The 20,520-nt window shown below is 35.9% G+C and overlaps 1 protein-coding gene across 1 annotated transcript in view; it reads left to right on the top strand.

Moving 5' to 3' along the window:
• Window positions 1-1,251: 1,251 nt before the first annotated feature.
• Window positions 1,252-20,520, top strand: part of usp33 (ubiquitin specific peptidase 33) — a 37,282-nt gene continuing 18,013 nt past the window's right edge. The window contains exons 1-9 of the mRNA XM_073854013.1: window positions 1,252-1,513; window positions 4,514-4,601; window positions 6,513-6,566; window positions 11,345-11,407; window positions 15,239-15,391; window positions 17,468-17,573; window positions 17,680-17,749; window positions 17,882-17,995; window positions 18,118-18,196. Coding sequence (XP_073710114.1) covers window positions 4,518-4,601; window positions 6,513-6,566; window positions 11,345-11,407; window positions 15,239-15,391; window positions 17,468-17,573; window positions 17,680-17,749; window positions 17,882-17,995; window positions 18,118-18,196 — 723 coding nt within the window. The 5' untranslated portion in view covers window positions 1,252-1,513; window positions 4,514-4,517. The remainder of the gene's footprint in view (window positions 1,514-4,513; window positions 4,602-6,512; window positions 6,567-11,344; window positions 11,408-15,238; window positions 15,392-17,467; window positions 17,574-17,679; window positions 17,750-17,881; window positions 17,996-18,117; window positions 18,197-20,520) is intronic.

The raw sequence follows: 20,520 nt of genomic DNA, 5'->3' as shown, positions 1-20,520 counted from the left end.
AATACACACACAAAAAAAATAATTAAATGCAAAATAAAAAAAATAGAAGAAGGAGCTAGGGTTTTTCTTCTAAACCATATTCATATATGATGGACAAAAGACTAGTTGCATTTTTCTTCTTAATCACTCTAAGGGCTTTTGTAAATGAAACAAATTCAGCATGAAATGCATAAAACCTAGGTATCACCTTTCGGTATTTTGATTTATGTACAAAAATTTCCCAAGCATGAGGATATTATTAACCAGGAAATTATCTTTGTTATTTTCCAGTAAAAGTCCATATGTAATGTCCTTTGTAGTGAAGTCTTTGAGGTGAAATATCTTTGGGTAAAGCCAGTCATAAATATCAGACCATAAGGCCTCCACGTACATGCAGTGAAAAAACAAATGCTCTGTGGTTTCAATATCATCACAAAATACACATTTATTTGAGTCAAATCCAAATCTAAGGCGTAAAAATTCACTTGATGGATATATCCCATTTAGAATTTTGAAATGAATTTTTTTTAACTTACATTCTTCTATCTTCATCCTCCACGTTTAGAAAAAATGAACGACAAATGGACAGGCATTTTACCATTTAATGAAATTAGATGTGTTCCACAGAAATAATAAAATGATACAGGTTTGAAATGACACGAGGGTAAATAAATAAACTGAATTTGCATGTTGGGGAGAACCATTTCTGAAGCAAATTGAAAATTATGCAATAACAATCTGTTATCGCCACAACTTCACTAACAGTCCAAATTTTTAGTTGACCACATTTATTAACTGATAATTCACACAAAAATCAAAAGAAGATTGAATATGGAGAACATTAGCGGCTGACAACCTTTACATTTTCCACACTTTGCATACAGTGAAAGTAAAGGGTTACTTATTAGGCTGTCAGTCATTACATTGTATCAAAACTCCTGATACTTGTAAACTAACTCAAATTTATGCATGTTAGATTTAATATTACTCTTTTTTTATATAGGTATTTTTCTTATATCCTTTTTTTGCTTTGCATATATATGTTTTTTTGTAAATTTTGTAAGACAGAAAAAGTGAAGGGCACTCTATGCTTTGACTTATATTTGCGTAGGGTGCTTAATAATGGACTGATAACCCAATACTCCCCATGAGTGGAACACATTAGCAGGTGTATTGTAATTCATTTAGTGTCCACATAGGGGCGTCTGGGCTGGGATAGATCCATCTCTATCTTCAGCGGGATGAATGCGCATCTGAGCCGTTCCCTGATTCCACACTAGGAGGCATTGCCGCTGTCTTCTTCCCAACCCACCCATCTAGTTTCAGCACTGCACAACCGGAAGCTTCTGTTTGAATGTGTCATCATCATGTAGCTCCAATCTAAAGTTGCAATGTCCGATGCTAGCCGTCTGAAATACAGCTGTCCGTAAACAGAAGAATACTACGAATATGTAGCAGACTGGATAAAAGACCTCTTCATACCATCAGAAGCGATAATCGATTGATATTTACACCGTCGTACATTTCCCTAGAGGTAAGCTAACATTACATCAGCGGCTATGCGTGTTTTACAGTATAATAACTGGCATGTTGGATGCTTTTTATGGATATCAATATTTATCTTTGGATTGACTCTGTGTTTTTATAATTGTGGCGTTGTAAAATGAACTGTCAGATGATGTGCAGCGCAGTGACTTTAGCTTTAGCCCGCTGGATTTACAGGCTAACAATCTGCTGTTTTTTCTTACTACAAACACCCAATTCAACGACAGTCTGTGGGATTTGAGTTGTTCTCGTGATAAAAATGATAATAAGATTTAGAATTGCTAGAAAAACTGTTGCCAATTATGTGCGTGACAGGCACCAGCTAGTTGCTAACTAGCCTAGCGAAGATTCTGGCTCAAGCTGACGCGTTATTCGAGTGACGTCACTTACACACACAGCTGTACATGACTGACCCTTACTGTACATAACATAGTGGCTAATAGTGACTTCTTAGCCCTTTATTTAAAAAAAAAATAAACATTTATTAAAAAATCCTAATGAAATCAACATTTATGAAATAAAAAATGCTTGCATGCATGTTAATGTAGTTTGGATTAACTGAAGCTCAGATGTGAGAAGAATTTAAGGAGCAAAACAGCCAAGTCAAGGCCCAGGAGAATTACAGCTGTAATCTAAAGCAAAAAAGATTAACAAATTATTAATCACTGATAAAACTGTAGCAAGCATACTTCAATGACAGGATTTTATAGCGGGTATTACTTCCGCATCAGATAAAATAAAATTGCCGTGAGAGTTTGCAGACTTTGCGAATTTCAATGTTTACTTTGCAGTAAATGTTACACATTTAAGTTATTCAGTGCCATGGTGTAGATTTATATCAGCTTAAAGTACAAGAAAAATGGCAAGAATGTACTTTTGGTTTCTTCAGACCATGTTTTTTGCGTTTGTCTTGAATTATGCTCGAAAACTAAAGAGAGCTTCATTTGTTTAGGCTGTTGTTTGTGTAGCTTTGCTAGACTTAGGTTGTATGTCTAATATCTTAAGTCTCATTTGTTTGTGTGTATGTAATCTGTTTATTTTGGTAATTTATCAGAGAGGGCATTCTGCAGCTATCCAATAGATCTGTTTCATGACCCTTCCAAATAGGGCAAAAATAGACCATTTCATTTAAATGGACATGTAAAAACGTCTCTGGATATTTTTTGCACTTAATTAAGCCACATACATTGTATGTAAATATCAAAGAACAATTTAACATATTATTTCAATGCATTCTTTGGCATCTTTAAGAATATAATATAAGGCTTTCTGAACAGAGGGTATGCATTAACGTCACTTTTCCACGTGAACACGTCGGAACTCGCACTGTTGAGTGGCAAACGTTCAACAAAATGGCTTGTTTTCATAGCGGCTGCTGCGAAAATGCCAGTAAAACTATTAACAGCTTAAATTGAATTTAGTTGGACTTGATAGCAGAGGTGGACAGTACTTAGTTACATAAGTTACATTTTCCAAGCATCTGTGCTTTGTTAGGGTGTCTGTATTGGGAAAAATGTAACTTCACTACATTCTATATCATTGAATCATACTTTGTATTCTTTAATATTGCATATTAACATGTATTTAATACCTAATTACATTTAAATTGTGTACTTTTACTTGAGTAACAATACGTTAATGTACTTAAATAGCAAATGAGAAACAAAAAATTATTATTTATGAAATGTAATAGAGTAAAAATTATGATAATAATATGTTTTGGATTGTATGTTTTTCAAAGAAAAACACGGATAAAGTACAAATACTTGAAAAAACACTTTAGAAAGTAAAACCTCTGCTTGATAGTGACCCTAGCAATTTGTCAACCTACCTGTGTGGTCTGTGGACGTTGGCATGAACATGAGTGAATGTGAGGCAAATTGTAAAGCGCTTTGGATTAGGGCTGGGCAAAAAAAATATCAATTTTTCGATTAATCATTTTTTCAAATGTGGTCGATTCAAAATCGATTCTCAAAGAGCAGAATCGATTTTTTTCTTACATATTTATTTCCACAAACATTGAACGCAACCTTAATCTAATTACTAGTCTTCTCCACTAGATGTCACCCTCTTTTTTGCCTTGCACAATGTTACCAAGGAGCGAGAGGTGAGCCTGTCATTCATTCATTCAGTGCTTAAAATGGCGGTTTAAGGTGCTTCATCGACATTGATGCCACCTTCACATAAAAAGTAAGAGGTATGGAAGCATTTTAGATTTTGCAAGCAAGACAACGACGATAGTGTTGTGGCTTTTAATTTCTTTTTATTAATTACCAACTTGTAAACTGCTGTTCACTGTTCTTTTTTTATTAATATAGTATTTGTATTAAATCGATATCCATTGAGAATCGAGTATAAAAATCGTCCCGAGAACTAGAATCGAAAATTGAATCGAGGATCGAACCGATAGCTTGTGAATCGAAATCGAATCGATCTGGAACATCTGAATCGATACCCAGCCCTACTTTGGATGGCCATTGGTCTGTGAAAGCGCTATAAATGTGGTCTATTTATCATTTACCATTAATCATTAATATTGGTATCGATATCGGCCAGAAGTTGTCTGTTTAAATCGGTATCGGCCCAAAAAGATCCTGTCGGTGCATCCCTAGCTCTAAACAATCCCAAATAACAAGGAAGGCATATGGGTCAACAACAAGAAAAATAAAAAAGATGCACATATATGCACTCTTAAACCATAACTTCTCGTCTTCCACCGTCCTTGTGACATGCCAGCACGACCTCGCACATCTTCACCAGTGTATGTTTCTTTTGAGTAATGCTTCACCATGTTGCATTATTTAAAAGTAGCAGTTTTATGGAAAAAACATGTTAAAATATTTAGCATCCTTAAGGCTAGAGATATTGTACTGTGCTTTTTAGGGGGTTTGGATATGCAATGTAGCATTTCCAACAGTTGTAGTGAAATGAAATGGTGTTGAAATGGTAGTACACTAATGCTTTCTTCTTTCCCTCTTTTTATTTTTAGAGTGATGCCGGGAGCGTCGAGCAATGACTGCCCACACTTGGAGTGTGTGGGGGAGATTACTAAAGAGGAGCTCATCCAGAAGTCTCATGTGAGTCTCTAGTCACAGATTCAGCCTATCAGTGTTTGTTTCTGATAAAATCAGTAGTGTTTAGAATTGTAAAGCAGTTGACCTCTTTGGACTTTTCAAATATTTGATTGTTATCAGCTTTCAAACAAACTCTTGGTTCAAAACAATGATAGATGTTGATAAGTTTGTGTCAGTAAATATCAGTGGTGGACAGTAACGAAGTAAATGTAATTCGTTACTGTACTTAAGTAGTTTTTTCACGTATCTGTACTTTACTCAAGTACTTTTATTTTGGGAGACTTTTACTTTTACTTTACTACATTTTAAAGTCAAATATCTTACTTTTTACTCCACTACATTTTAAAAAATCAGTCGTTCCTTTTTATTTATCAGTGGATAAAAAACGTAACTGGGCAAACTAAAGCTGCACAAAAAAACTAAGATGCACACGTGATGCGTCAAACCACCAATCAAGGTACGCATGCGCTTCGTTTTGAACTTGTTTTGGTTGCTGCGCTGTTTCACGTAAGTTACGCGAGTCACGCGAGTCCGTGCAGCAGCCAGCCAATGCATCGTTGGAGAATGACACTGCATTCAAAAACAACAGAGGAGATAACTGACCCGTCACAAAAACAATGGCCCGTCACAAAAACTTATTTACGCGCGTTTTTTAAGTCCTTGAATAAAAGAACGAGTCCTTCGTGTCTTCTCTGCCTGCCTTGAAACTGTGCTATTTCGTTTTAAAAGAATACTCTTTCAAATCTAAGGAAACGCGTAGAGGTAAGCCATTTTTATTCTGGTTATATTTTTAAATGAGCAATCTTAACAGTAGCTTGCAGAAAACTGTTAATTGTGTTGCTAAAATATATACGACGTTATCATGAATGAACTTTAAGCTATGCAGGCTGAAGCTATTTTTAGCCGTATAGTTAGCTGTTTCACTTAAGTTCATTGTATTTGAAGCTCAGTGCTCTGTTATTTTGAAATGACAATTAATCACTATCAACACTGTTGTAAAATATAAATGACATTTTGACTAGCCATGCAGTGTATGTTGCTTAAACAGGCAGGTGGATTGGAGTGCTCCCTTTTAACTGAGATTGTTATTAATATTTTCAAAAGTTTTGCTTCCAAAATATATAAATACATTTAATTATGTATTACATATGACATGCTAAAGCACATTAAACGTTTATGAAATTATATTCTGTAATTCTTGTTTTATTTGTCAAAGAAAGGTAGACTTATTTCTAGATAACGTTATGTATTTAATGTTTTGAAAACTATTCTGAACCTGTGCTTAAGACAAGTTTTTATTACACTTAAACTGTTAAATTATTTAACAAATAAATCTTGAAATGAGACTTACTGCTCTCAAATCCTGTTATTTCATTTGATGCTAAAGGAATTTTTGTTTTTAAGGTTTTAGGCTTATGATAATTTTAATAGACATCAGTGTCTGATTTATTAATGTCCTTCTATTAATTGATTGGTTAGCCAAGAGAGTTATTTCACATAATTTGAGTTTTGTGACAAAAATGATACGGCCATAATAAATCACAGTACTTTTGTACTTAATTACATTTTGAGGCAGATACTTTTGTACTTTTACTCAAGTAAAAATTTTAAGCAAGTACTTTTTTTTTTACTTGAGTAATATTTTACCCTGGGTATCTTTACTTTTACTCAAGTACACGATTTGTGTAATTCGTCCACCACTGGTAAATATACATCATTTTACAGACTGTAAAGAAGCATTTCCAAAATGATGAATAATAATGACGATTGTACCATCATTATTATTACTATTTAATAAATACCTTCATGTTTTTCTGTACTGCATTTGTAATGTTGATCAATAGTGTTTTTTGTTAGATGACGTGAAAATGAGCATGGCCAAAATGAATGTGACGTAAATATGTGTGCTTTCAGGGCCAGTGTCAGGACTGTAAAGTAGGGGGACCAAACCTTTGGGCCTGTCTAGAGGTAAGATCTTAAACATTACTACATCAGCTCATGTTTTACTATAATTTGTCTGCCGCTAAATTTGCTTTTGATGTAGCAGCTGTTTTGCACATAAAAATAAATGAATCTAATCTATCAAAGATATCGAAAGTGCCATAAAAAAAAATGATGCAATACCATGTTGACAATAAACTAAAAAGTTAATTATGATCTTGGTTATCTACTTGCATGCAAATGCTTTCTTGCCCGGTATAGAGCATTGATGTATTCTTTGTGTTTCAAACACCCAGTTTAGTATAAAATCTGTTGGTGAAGTATTATATATTATATATATATATATATATATATATATATAATATATCAGATTTTAAACCCATTTTAAAATCTGATTAATCTCTAAATATCAGATCTGTACGTGTTGTTGAAAAATAGACAACCGTGAACTGCTTTTATTTTCTTTGTTTCTGACTGTTTCATTGAATATTACATAAAAACAATGTTTTCTTTAAAGTTTTAATGTTTTGAAATTGAAGGCTGCATAAAATTGTTATGTAAGGAATAATTGATGACAGGCTGTTAAATAAATAAATAATGCACACCCAATTTGGTAATGCGGCACAATGCGAAGTGGAAATTTTTTCCTAATAATTCAACGGACTGTAGTCAATTATTTCGCTTATGTCATGGTTACCACAGACATTGCTAAGACATTGGGTCTCATTCACTAAGCATGCGTACACACGTATTTGTTTGTGAAATATGCGTTCTGACATTTTACCTAACAAATCATGAATCAACAAAAACTTTTATACTAAAAGTTCCTCTTAATGTTTGCAATAACGTAAGAACAACTTAAACCACAAGTACGCAATAATCATGAACAAGGAAAATGAACCCTATGGGCCCGATTTTAACGATCTGAAATGCAAGTGCGAAGCGCAAAGCGCAAGTGACTTTGTGGGCGGATCTTGGGCGCTGTTGCTATTTTCCCGGAGGGAGAAATAACTCTTGCGCCGGTTAAACAGGCGTGGGAGGAAATAGCCACAATTGTCTCATCAGCTGGCATCCCCATCGTTGCACCAGACGATGTCAGGAGATGGGGGAATCCCAAGCTTGCTAGCATAAATCGGGCACGCCGTGTAACGGGAGGTGGATCTGCCTCTACACATGACCTGATGCCAGCAGAGGACATCGCTGCGTCCTCCCTCACCGCTGAAAGCCAAGAAGCGCAAGCAGTCCAACCCCAGAGTACACTTACAAATCAAGTTCACATACATTAAGGTTTCTTATGAAAACATTTTAATTATTATTTACATAAAATAAACGTAATACAGCCACACAACAAACTTATTAAAATATTTTAATCGTTATTTGCATGATAACTTTTAACGCAGCCACACAAAATAAATAAAAACTATCATCACAATGCTCACCACAATGATTTCCCTTATCTCGTGTATTAATATTTTTTATTGTAACAATTTATGATTTGCAAAAATAACTAAGTTGCATCTGTGTAGATTAGATAAGCAAAGTGTGTGCGCGTTGTGCACGCTATATTTTATGGTCAAGCATGCGCCCTTAAAATAGCATAATGAACCACACGCAACGCGCCACTGACTTTAGACTAGTTTTTTCTGGTCAGTGACGCAATTGTTTTTGAAACTGCAAAATAGCATCAGGGATGGTTTGCGCCGGAACACGCCTCCTTTTTTGCGCTGAACCGCCCAGGGAGCGCAAGTTCATTCCCTAGTTTGCCGACATGCGTCTGTGGAGGGAAAAACACGCTGTGCGCCTGTGAAAAATACGTATGATACTTGCATCACTTACAAAGTCAATTGCGCTGGGTGCAAGATAGGGCCCTATAATATATATCTGTGTTATATATTTTTAATATTTTTTCATTGTTCATGATTATTGCGTATGTGTGGTCTAAGTTGTTCTTACGTTTTTGCATACATTTAAAATAAAATTTAGTTTGAAAGTTTTTGTTGAATCATGATTTGTTAGTTAAAACTTTTTTTTACGAACAAATTTGTGCATGCGCATGCTTAGTGAATGAGACCCATTGCTCTGGTGGTTATTTTAAGATATTTGACAGGTCAGGTGTGCGTTTTTGGTTAAATAATGCATACCCGTTGAACATTTCCCAACCAATCAGAATAAAGCATTCAATTTCCCCGTGGTATACGTTTTAGTTGTGGTGTGGGATATTGGCAAAAAAACAAAAAAACCAAAGATATAATAATTTATCTTGCCAATGAAGATAGCAGACGAAATTTTACATCCTTCAGAAATGTGTTTATGAAAGTCTTATTGTTCCAGTTCCCTTAACATGTTGTTACCATTTATATTAATAGATTAAAGTCAGTGTAAAGTGATTTTAAATACATATTTACAGAAAAACCTAAAATTTAGAAAAAACACCAAGTAAATAAAATAAGTTTGCAAAATCTGGGAAAAAGCAACATTCTCTGCTCTTAAATGCTAGGGGCGTGTTCGTGGTCAGTGCCTAAACCACGCCCACTCGCGACAAAGCTGCCGTCTCTCGCGACAACCTGAATGGATGCTCGTGATTTTGTAAGGGTCGTTTAATGGTATAACTCCACATTTCAGTTCTACATTGTTCAAAGTCTTTTTAAAGTGTTTCAAGCAAAACATTTGTAATTTGTTAAAGGGGACAGAGAATGAAAAACCATTTTTACCTTGTCTTTGTTGAATAATGGTAGTCTACCCACATTCACAAACATACAAAAAGTGCTAGGCATGCTAAGCATCTCAGTCTCATAGAAATTCCTCTTTTAGAAATGTCAGCCAGAAAACAGCCCAATCTGAAAAACTGATGCTAATGACATCACAGGCATCTAACTGCCCATCCACTTTAAAATAATTGGCTACATTTTTTGAGTGGCAGCAAAGTCAGCCAATCAGTAATGAGATTGCAAGTTAAGCCAGTAGGGGGAGCCAAATAGGTGCAAAACAACTTGTTTAAAATCCCCCACCCTAATAGAGCTATCTGAGAGAGGTTTTTAGGAAGCTTCTAAGGCATTACAAACCCAAACAAAAAAAATTTAGTCTACATGTCACATCACATAACAAGAATAAATACTCCGTTCAATCATTCTATGTCACCTTTAAGAAACTATTCTCTGAAATGACTTTACACAGACTTTAATTTGGTGTCAATCATGGAAACAGGATGAAAGATGGAAACAAAACAAAAAATTCTTTATATTAAAAACTGAAGCATTTAAGTAAAAATATTACAAAACATTGCTCTACTAAACCGTAAACCATGCAGCATAAGAAGCAAAAAGTCAGCAAATGCAAACTTCAGTCAAACACAGTACAGCTTCACTTAATGGCTAATTGCTTTTATATAGCAATTTCCTGCTATAGGTGCTTCATGCTGTCATGATTATAATAGTTCATTTTTTATTTTATTATTTATTTATTATTCTTATGAACTTCCATATTCTTTTCTTGCTGGTATCAGAATTGGTTGGTAGAATTGGTATCAAAATGAAAAGCCATGAATAGGGGTGTAACGGTTCGTGTATTCGAACCGGACCGTTTCGGTTCAGGGCTTTCGGCACGGTGCGCACGTGCACCGAAAGCATTTTGTGTGCGCCTGTGCGGAACATAATACGTGCGTTTCCGCACGAACATATTAAGTGGCGGAAGTCTCCGCGTTCAGCGCAAGTCTTCTGTCAAACATATAACATAATTCGGCCCGCAGAAAGATTTTTATTTACTTAGTTGTATATCCGTTTGATTATTGATGTAAACGTTTACGTGTCGTATCTAAAAGCGCATGTTAAACGCGTGTCAACGCGCTGCTTTGTTCTTTCAAAAGTGCGTGAGAGGATGCACGTCTTTCGTTGCTACGCATTCATGAGACGCGCTTTCTGTGACAGCGAGAATAAGGAATGCGTGATCAGATTTTTCATCTGCATATCACGTCAATCATATCATTGTCACAATGCGATCAGCTGGTCGGGACAGAGAAGAGCTGTAACCCGGGGTTACTCAGCTGTCACTCAGCTGCGGAGGGGTTCGTAAGTAAAGTCACAGGCAGCTTACATTGATGACACAAGCAAAGATTAGGAGAAACGTGCAAAAGATCAAAGATGGCTAGGTATGCAGCTCACTAATCTCAAAATGAATGTATAATAAGTATATCATCATGTTGCTTGCTATGCAGTTACACATAGAGCAGTAATATTATTTTTATACAGAGATGGTACATAGCCAATTCAATTCTGTGAGTTAAACAGTCCAAAATAAATCAAAACAGAAAATTTTTAGTGGCAAAAATGTAGGCTAATAGTTCATAAATGTATTCAGGAATTGAATTTGTTAGTTCAAGGTTTTAGTAGAAAAAGTTTAGGAGAAGGTTAAGATAAGAGTTACCTTCTGTTATAAAATAATGTAAAAAATAACTTTGCAGTAGTATTTTATTTATTATTTTTTCATTTTATATATATTTTATCTGTTATACTTTAATAAAGTGTTTAAAAAAGTGTAAACAAATTGTAAAAAAAAGTTTAAAGTAATAAACAACCTGCAGTTTAATGTTTGCATTTCTCCCTTACTGTACCGAAAATGAACCGAACCGTGGCTTCAAAACCGGGGTTCGCACCGAACCGTGATTTTTGCGTACCGTTACACCCCTAGCCATGAACGTTCACTGGTGCTGGAATTGACTACTGAAGACTACTGATATCTGCTTGTTCATAACAGTGAATGCTGTAGAAGGGGTACAATTGTATTTATCTCAACTTGCCTGTCTCATTCAGAATGGCTGTTCTTATGTTGGCTGTGGGGAGTCACATGCAGACCACAGCACCGTCCACTCACAGGTTAGTCACCTTATTTATTTCCACTGTTTGGTTTTAAAATCATGTCATTTAACTGGTCCCGTTGTCTACATGTTTTTGCGATTATTATTATTATTAATATTTTGGAAGGCTTCGTCCACTGGAATTTTCATTTTGTTTTTATGAACATGAGCGGGTGGAGTTGATCCCAGTATTACTTTGTGATCAATTGTGCCTGTTTTTCCAAATGTGGTTGGATGCTTGGCTGATTATAAGAAATACTAAAGTGCGTTTGAATTTTAGCCCTGGCCTGTGGTTGAGCTCATCCATTAATAATTACTGTACCAGCGGGGATCTCCAATCCCACCTAACCCCACTCTGATTATCCATTACCAAAAAAACCCTAAATCCCTAAGTGAAAGCAAGAGAGGTAATACAAAACCATTAGCATTTTTTCAAGCATGATAAATTACATTTCTTGCTTAAACAAAATGCAACCCCTCTAACTGTAAAGGACAACTATTTTCTTGACCATGACCCGTGTGATTGTGGATAATGAGGAATATATAGTTTGTTTTGATCCTAATGCAAGTGCCTGGAAAACAACTGTAATAGGCATATGTCATATGTATAGACCCCTTCACGGTTCACGTCACAGGCGGTTCCCACTGCGCATGTCGGGGTCAGAAAAGCCATTACAGCAGATTAAGTTGCGTATTATTCGGTATCGTCAAAAATGCCTACTTACGTCGTGGGCTGTGAAAATCGCACCAGGTCTTCCGTTAAGTTTTTCGCAATTCATGCAGAATCTCAAAAACAAAAAAATACAACATCTGCGGCTGCAATCAATTAACGTGCAGTTTGGAACAATGCAAATACAAAAGAGGCTTGTGTTTGTAGTGCTCACTTCATTTGAGGTAAGTCATCATTTTTCAGCCCTGTTAGATTAAATTATAAAGCCTGGATGGTATGAACAGTTTGACCCCATGCTGCGCACGCACCCGATAGTCATTCAATGTTTACAAACCTTAAAGGGGTCTATAGTCTGTTCAGATATTGAAGGTTATATTCAGATAAATGGTTGATCAACATGGGTCTTTTAATGACCAATTACAGTATGTGTACAAACTGATGTTGTGTCTATCATTCAGCTACATTGAAAACATATTTTCATAAGTTCCTATTCCTATTTTTATTATTGTCAAAGTTTTAGTATCTGTAGACACCCTGGTACTTAAATGTTTATAATGATGTCTGTATCAGTGATGCGCGGGTGGATCCAAAATAAACGGTCACCCGCGGTTACAAGTCATCCAAAAATATTTGTAATTATATCCGGGTTGTGGTCGGTCAGGTCGTTTGAAATAAAGATGCCAATTAACTATTTTAAACAATTTCCTATTTTTAAAAAACGTTGGTTGGGTTCGGGTTGTTTATACATTGACCCGTGCATCACTGGTCTGTATGAATGAAGAAAAAAGTAGCGACATTTCTAGCCTGGTATTAAGATGCATTTTGGTTGATCAGATCACTAAATACATATGTAAATAAGGTCCAGAAGATCAAACGTTTTGAGGTCATCACATTTGACCGGATTGCTTTTTTGATTTCAACGCTAATGTGGTTAAATGTGTTTTGCAAAATACTATATAGCTACACATATCATATTGCATTATTTAGCAAGTTATTGCATGGTGCATTTTTCTTCAATATCATGCAGTCATACTGTACTTCACATCCAAAGACATCTGTGTGTGAATCCAGCAGAACCTTGAATTAGAATGAGGACATTCAATAAAATAGAAACATAATGAGTCATTTCACTCTTTTGCGCGTGTTTTTAACGTGTGTTTGAAGGAGAGAGATTGAGGGCTCGGAGAACATAAAAGAACTGCAGCGGAACATGAAAGAGAGTCATGAATATGCGCATATATCTTTGTTTTCAGTGATCTGCAGATCATTGACTGAAGCTCACTGCCATGCTCAACCCAACTGGCCATTTTTAAACATGCACTATATTATGAAAGTGTAAAATGAAAGCTCAAACATTTGAAGGTAACAGATCTTTGATCAGATAACCTTTGGTTTGACTAATGTAGTCGCCATCGTATCACATCAGAAATATGTCATATGCTATTCAAAGGAGTTTTCTGTTGTTACCCTTTCCTGGCTGTGAGCTAAAAAAAGATTATTTACATTCCATTTTACATACCAAACGGTCAGAGTGCCATTTTCTGTCAGAGTTTGTATTTTGAATCAGCTCTCATAAATGTTTTAACTGCCCCTGTCTGGCAAGTACTGCAAAAGCCAATCTAGACACATAAATAATGCAGAAACTCCTTATCCACTTTATTGATTAATACAATGTTAAAGGGATAGTTCAGCCAAAAATGAAAATTCGGTCATTTACTCCCTCTCATGTTTTTTACAAACCTGTATACATTTCTTTGATCTGATGAACACGAATGAAGATATTTTGAGGAATGTTCGTAATCAAACAGTTCATTAGCCCTATTCACTTCCATAGTATTCTTTTAACTACTATGGAAGTGAATTGGGCTCAAGAATGGTTTGGTTACAAACATTCATTAAAAATCTTTCTTTGTGGTCATCAGAACAAAGAAATCTATATAGGTTTTTAACAACATGCGATTAAGTAAATGATGACAGAATTTTTTGGGTGAACTATCCCTTTAAGTGTATGATAAAAAGCTTAATATAATGTTACGCATATGATACAGTGTGTTCAGAAAGGGAGTTGCGGCTGTTGTTGCAGTTTATTGGTTCAGCAGTGCAGGTTTTTTTGTAACCTGTAAAACTGCAATTGCAGAAAGTGATTTTATATGAATTTATTTGTGTAACATTTCCCATTTCTGCACAATGGGAAGAGTTACACCCCTGCAGTTTTTGTAAATCACATAAATAAAGTTTTGTCCATTTCACAAATTATTACCTTTTCGATATTTAAACTGTCAATATGGTTACAGACGTCACATACTAATAGTATACGGGTTTGAGGTCAGTTGCTCATTCATACAGACTTATTTTGTCTGTAATTTTGCTGTGTAAATGTTGATAAATGCATTGATATAAAGATACATTGGGAGATGGATACCTATAGCTAAGTGATTTTTTCCTTAACATTCATACTGTTGGCGAGTTGGTGATTGTTAAAAAATAAAGCCTTTATAGATATTTATCTTTATCCACTAATTCATGTAAAGGCTGATCATTAAAAAAAAAATAAAGAGCTGTGTATTTACATATTTGACCCTGTCTGTAAAATCAAGGCTAAAGTTTCAAAAATCTAATTATGAGAATCAATGTTTGATTTCAAATATATTTAAAGGAACTGTATGAAAGAAATGTATATCAATTAATCATAAAATGGCCCTGATATGTCACTAGACATTAAGAAATCATTTTCATTTCAAATACTTATATCACTGACAACAGTGGTCCGGCCAGGATATTGTCATTTAAAAAGTAGAGTTGCAGCCCTCAACTGACGTTTATGTTGTCATGTTGTGTGTTGGCCACCAGTTGTGTGCTTGCAGTACCAATTTTTGCCATAAGTTTTGTGATTGCAGTACAAGTTTTGGCCACAATCCTACATACTGTTCCTTTAATATGTACTGAGTTATATTTTCACAGAATGTTCTTTACATTATGTAGATTGATTTTATGAGAAAACTTGATTTTTATTGTAAAACATGACTTTTCAGAAAGGGTCACATTCATGTATAGTTTTTGTAGTTAATAGGAAGTCATCCAATGACGTTGTTTATAATTTTTTTTTTAAGCTTTTAAGCTCTGAATTGCAAATCATTGATCATTGTCTGTCTAAAACCCAGTGCCTTGTTGTTGTTGCAGGAGACAAGACACAACCTGACGGTGAATCTGACCACATTGAGAGTTTGGTGCTACACCTGCACCAAAGAGGTTTTTCTGGATAGGAAACTGGGTCCCCACGCACAGCTGCCCAGCACTGCCAAGTCCATTTCTCCTGTACAGAGCCCCAACCAGGTCAGAGATGCTCTGCTGAACACAATGAAAGCATCTTCACATCTTGCTTAGTGTTGCTACTGTAAGCCTGAATCAGGTTGTCGTTCTAGTTATTTTACACATTTTGTGATGGGAACTAGATATGAATTTCCTGAAGGTAATGCCAGTGGTTTCTAGACAGCAAGAAACAACAATGTAAAAGTTTTAGGTGATTTTTAGGCTGTGCATAAATGAAATTGTGCCTTAGAGATGCTTTGTCATTGTCAGGATGCTTAGCGCAGGTCTTGTTTTCAGGTTAACTGTGTGTGACATCAAACATTACATTATTGATTATACAACAGTTCTTTCTGGTTCTCAAATCTGATTGGCTAAGAGCTATGCGATATTGTACTGATAACGGCACAGTAACCGCTTCACCTTTCGTATCATTCAGCCACCTAGTGAATGGAGGTCCTAAACAGGCTCATCTCTGAATGGAAAAACACAGACGCCCTGTTTTTAAACACTCTCCATGTGTCTCATTAGTTTACTAGCTCATAAATCAGTCTGTGAATCCACAATCGGAAGTTATTATTCCGTCAGAGATCAGCGCTCTTGGATGTTACGTTAAAGTTAATGGGATTAATGTCTTGTCACATCGTGTGGACGATTAACACTTGGAAAGAGGAATATAAACACTCATTTTTTCTGGAGCTATATCTCTTATCAGAACGCGAAAACACCGTGGAACTGCAGGTAAGCACCGCAGCTTTTAAATGTGGACATTGATCATTTATTTAATCGCGACGTGACTATTAAAACATTTTATGAGAATATGGCCACTGGTATATTTATAAGCAGCATGCAAAAACATCTCTCTGACACTTATAAAAAACAGTTTTATATAGTACTGACAAGAACGAAGTCTAATAATAACCAAGTGCTCGTATCGCGTTAAGATGAAATGGTAACATTATAGCAGTATAGTTTTATTAACTTTTACCTCGCGCCAAAACAATAACAACACAAAAGACACTAAATATAAATAAGAAAACAAGTAATAGTTTCATCATGATACCAAATACTGCTGATTTGATCAAATTTTTGACCATCAGGCCAACATGAGAGCCAGGGAATCCCTGTCAGAGATGTAGCCCAGAGAGGGCGGTGGTCAGCGGGGCGAGTGAACCCTGACGTCCGCTCATGCTTTGGTTCTCATACGTACCGAATCTCACTAAGCAAACGTTCAAACAGGTGCTATCTTTACTAATCGACTGTAGATTTAAATATAATACATATATATTCCGACTGAACTAATCTTAAAACTACACTTTGTGACCAAAACGGCGAATCTGTCCATTGAGTTAATATGAGATTCAAAGCAGCCGAAAGTGTTACCTGTCATTCTGGCCGCCCTCAAATCCGCGGCGAAAGAAGTAGTTCTCAAACAAAGAGGCTTTTAAAATTACTCCGTTGTTGTTTTCTAGTTTTCGTTTTTCAAACCTGTGCCGTCGAACTGTTGTATAAAAGCAATATCGCTCTCGGAGTCGTGTGAAATAGCTCTATATCATCACGGCTGTGATTGCCTCCTGCACTCGGCCTACGGCCTCGTGCCTCTGGCCTAATCACAGCCGTGATGATATAGAGCTATATCACACTCCTACTCGAGCGATATTGCTTAATTATTGGTGATGTAATGTATTTTCAATGTAAAATGTTTCATTTTGTGTATGTCGGTGGGAGTTTTCCACTTAATTTCTTAAAATTTAAAATGGTATATTCCAAAAACAACACGGGTAAAATTTAAGTTATATACAAATAGAATGCTGTCTGTACATTAAGTGGTTCCGGCTTTGTAAATTCTATAACTTTATTTAATATTTGATGTAAATCCACAAAAAGAGTAATGTCTGTGTTGTTCATCTTCGAAAACAACGCTTTTATGTTGCACTTAGTGTATAAAAGTTAATTAACAGGAACTGTAATACTTTAAATACTGTCAGTTTTCTTAGTTGGTCTTGGGGGCACATGTTTTGTGCACGCTGTTTAAAAGCAAACAAGTGCATTAAACTCTCATTTGTTGAATGTACAGTTCAGACTCTTCCTCTGGTTTATCAGGAACCCAAAGCTCCAAGCAGCCCCACCTCTTTGAGAGTTTCTCCAGCTGGAGCCTGCGATGACCTGGACATGGAGACTGAAGAGGAGGATGAACTAAAGACCAGAGGTCATTTATCTCTTTTGCTTTGAATTCTCCCCATTCTCTTTGGATTTATAACGTTGGTTGGTCAGATGCTGTCAGGTTGTGTTTCAGCCTCTGTTTTTACTTGTAGGTCTGACTGGACTGAAGAACATTGGTAATACGTGCTACATGAATGCAGCGCTTCAGGCGCTCTCCAACTGGTAAGGACCCGTAATGCACACATGTAAGCTTCTGTGAACCACACCTGGTGGCTCATTTATACATTTTATATTATAACTCAATCTGGATTTTGCTGTAATTTATTTTTGCTCTGTCTTTTTTTTGTTTTCTAGTCCTCCCTTGACTCAGTTTTTCCTGGACTGTGGTGGTCTGGTGAAGACCGACAAGAAGCCAGCGCTATGCAAGAGCTATCAAAAACTCATCACAGACCTGTGGCACAAAAATAGGTCCATTTCCCCCTCTGTCATTTCACTCTCATTTCTTTATTGCTTCCTTTTTCACTCTGCTTTTTGTACTTCATGAAATTTCATTATAACACCTCATTTCTTTTCCTTTTATGTGTTTGCAGGAACTCCTATGTTGTCCCGACGAATCTCTTTCAGGGCATCAAGGCTGTAAACCCAATGTTTCGTGGTTATTCCCAGCAGGTATGTTTTCTACATTATATTTATGATGCTTATTTTTGAACATCAATACTATGATTTATATGTACTTGGAAAGCTAGATTTAAAAAATTAACCTGTCAGTTTCAGGGTTCCCACAGGTCCTTGAAATCTTTGAAAGTTTGTGAATCTGGGTTTTTTTTTGTGAAATGTTAGATTTTTGGAAGTTTTTGAAAATATACATACATAGAAAGTGCTTGAATCTATTTTATGCAAGAAGTTTTCTGGGAAAAAATCCATATTATTCCCTGTGTAGTGTAGGATGATAGCATTAAAATTCTATAATTTTTAAGCACACGTGCTAAACTGTTTGCTTTAAATGTTTATATCTTCTGTATGCGAATGTTGATTCATACAAAAATGCTTTTTTGCATAGTTGTATTTGAAACCTGATAACGTCTCAGGTTTAGTATGTAACTGTTGTTCCCTACATTAAACGTTCCCTACATTGAAGGGAATGAGACGCTGCATCTTCCTTGCCATACTTCCTGCGTCCTTGTAACGCCGTCTTTGGCAATATTTCAGATAGCGATATATTTCCTGGCTCCCGCGTCAACCTGTCTTTGTCGCTAAGCCTCACCATTGAACTTAATATACACATTCAGACACATTTTGATATACACACTTACCACTATAGTGTCACCGCAGTGACGCAGCGCGTGTTCCCTTGAAAGGGAACTGTAACAATATATCTTAAAAGGTAACACGATGTAACCTTGCTCTCACTTGAAATGTGTCCTCACATTTAGTCCATGAATTTGAGGGTATTGGACCTGGAAAGTCCTTGAAACGTCCTTGAATTTTAAGTTAACTGAGGTGTGAGAACCCTGACATTTATAAAATGATTATTGATCTACTTTAGAGATATTCAAACTGTTACGCTGATATGTGGCATTTTTTCCTGTTATTTCTAAATTTGTATTAAGTATAAATGGCGCAAAGGAAAACCTGACTATTACTCATCTTTAGGTAAATTGTTAAAAAATAATTTTTACAAACCCCCAAGCCCTAAATATTCAACTTTAGTGCATAACTCATCCCACACCATTTGTGATACAGACATAAATTATGACTTAAAGGGGCCATGTGTAACTTTTATAAGGATCTCTTGACAGAAATGCAATATGATATTTATAACTATATTATCATTGGTGTATAAAGACCTTACATATTGTATTGTTTTTATTACCTTACAATGAGTCGTTTTTAAAAAAGACGGAATAACCCTGCAATCACACATCATTGCTTAGTAACCACCCATAGGACCCTACTAGCAGTGAATTTTATATGACCAAGCGCTTTTTACATCTACATAACATTTATGAATTTGATTTGGACTTATAGAGCTTTTGAAGGACAAGTTTGGTATTTTACACTTAAGCCCTGTTTAAAGCCCTTAATGTGGTCAGGGTAGTGCTGTGTTCAAAATATCGATACGACGATACATCGTCATGGACGCATGACGATGCGCGCATCGATACAGCACCTTCCGTATCGATTCGGATGCACTTTTGAAAGTAACGTGACGAAACGCTGTTGATCCATATGGAAAGGACGCATGTGTCCCGTGGAGTACGTAGAGTTAAGGTAGCGGGGTATAGTTTCACTTTGCGTGTCTGTCTCTCTGGCGCACGTGTCTGCATAGCGAGCCGCGTACTCGCGCTCTCTCTCTTTCTCGCTCGCGCGCATATTTAAAATCAATGAGTTCAGTATGAAAGCGCAGATATCTTAGCCTATACTACAGCAAAGGGCTTTATTAGCCACTCTCTTATAAAACAGTACTAACTTATTTGAGAAGAACAAAGATTTGCATGTGAAAAGTGTACGTCTAGAGATACAGAGCTACTTCAAACTATAGCTGTCACATTAATAATCTGATTTCTACTAAATAGTATTAACTCTGACACTGGATGTTTATAGATATGTTCAAAGATATAAAATAATTAAATGAGAGACAAATATAATGCCTAGAGTATGGCACTACCTTTGTAAAACTGCTTTAAAAAACATAAGTACTAACTCTGGGATTTTAAGCATTTCTATGTGACCCCAAAAGCTAATAAATGAATGGCAAAAACACAACTGTTACAACACTGCTTATTCAATGTACAATAAACAGATAATAATAATAATTATGTTACAAAAGTCTGAACAAAAAATGTAATTCAAAATAGTCTTGTATCGTGATGCACATCGTATCGGGACCCTTGTATCGGGATACGTATCGTATCAGGGAATTGTTGGCGATACACAGCCCTAGGTCAGGGGTGTTCGCTGATATGCTCACACAAAAATCGCTGCAAAAGATG

The sequence above is a fragment of the Misgurnus anguillicaudatus genome, chromosome 2 (genome assembly GCF_027580225.2).
Source record: "Misgurnus anguillicaudatus chromosome 2, ASM2758022v2, whole genome shotgun sequence".
Classification (NCBI taxonomy): domain Eukaryota; kingdom Metazoa; phylum Chordata; class Actinopteri; order Cypriniformes; family Cobitidae; genus Misgurnus; species Misgurnus anguillicaudatus.
The sequence above is the reverse complement of the archived record's forward strand: the minus strand, read 5'-3'. Positions and strand labels throughout refer to the sequence as shown.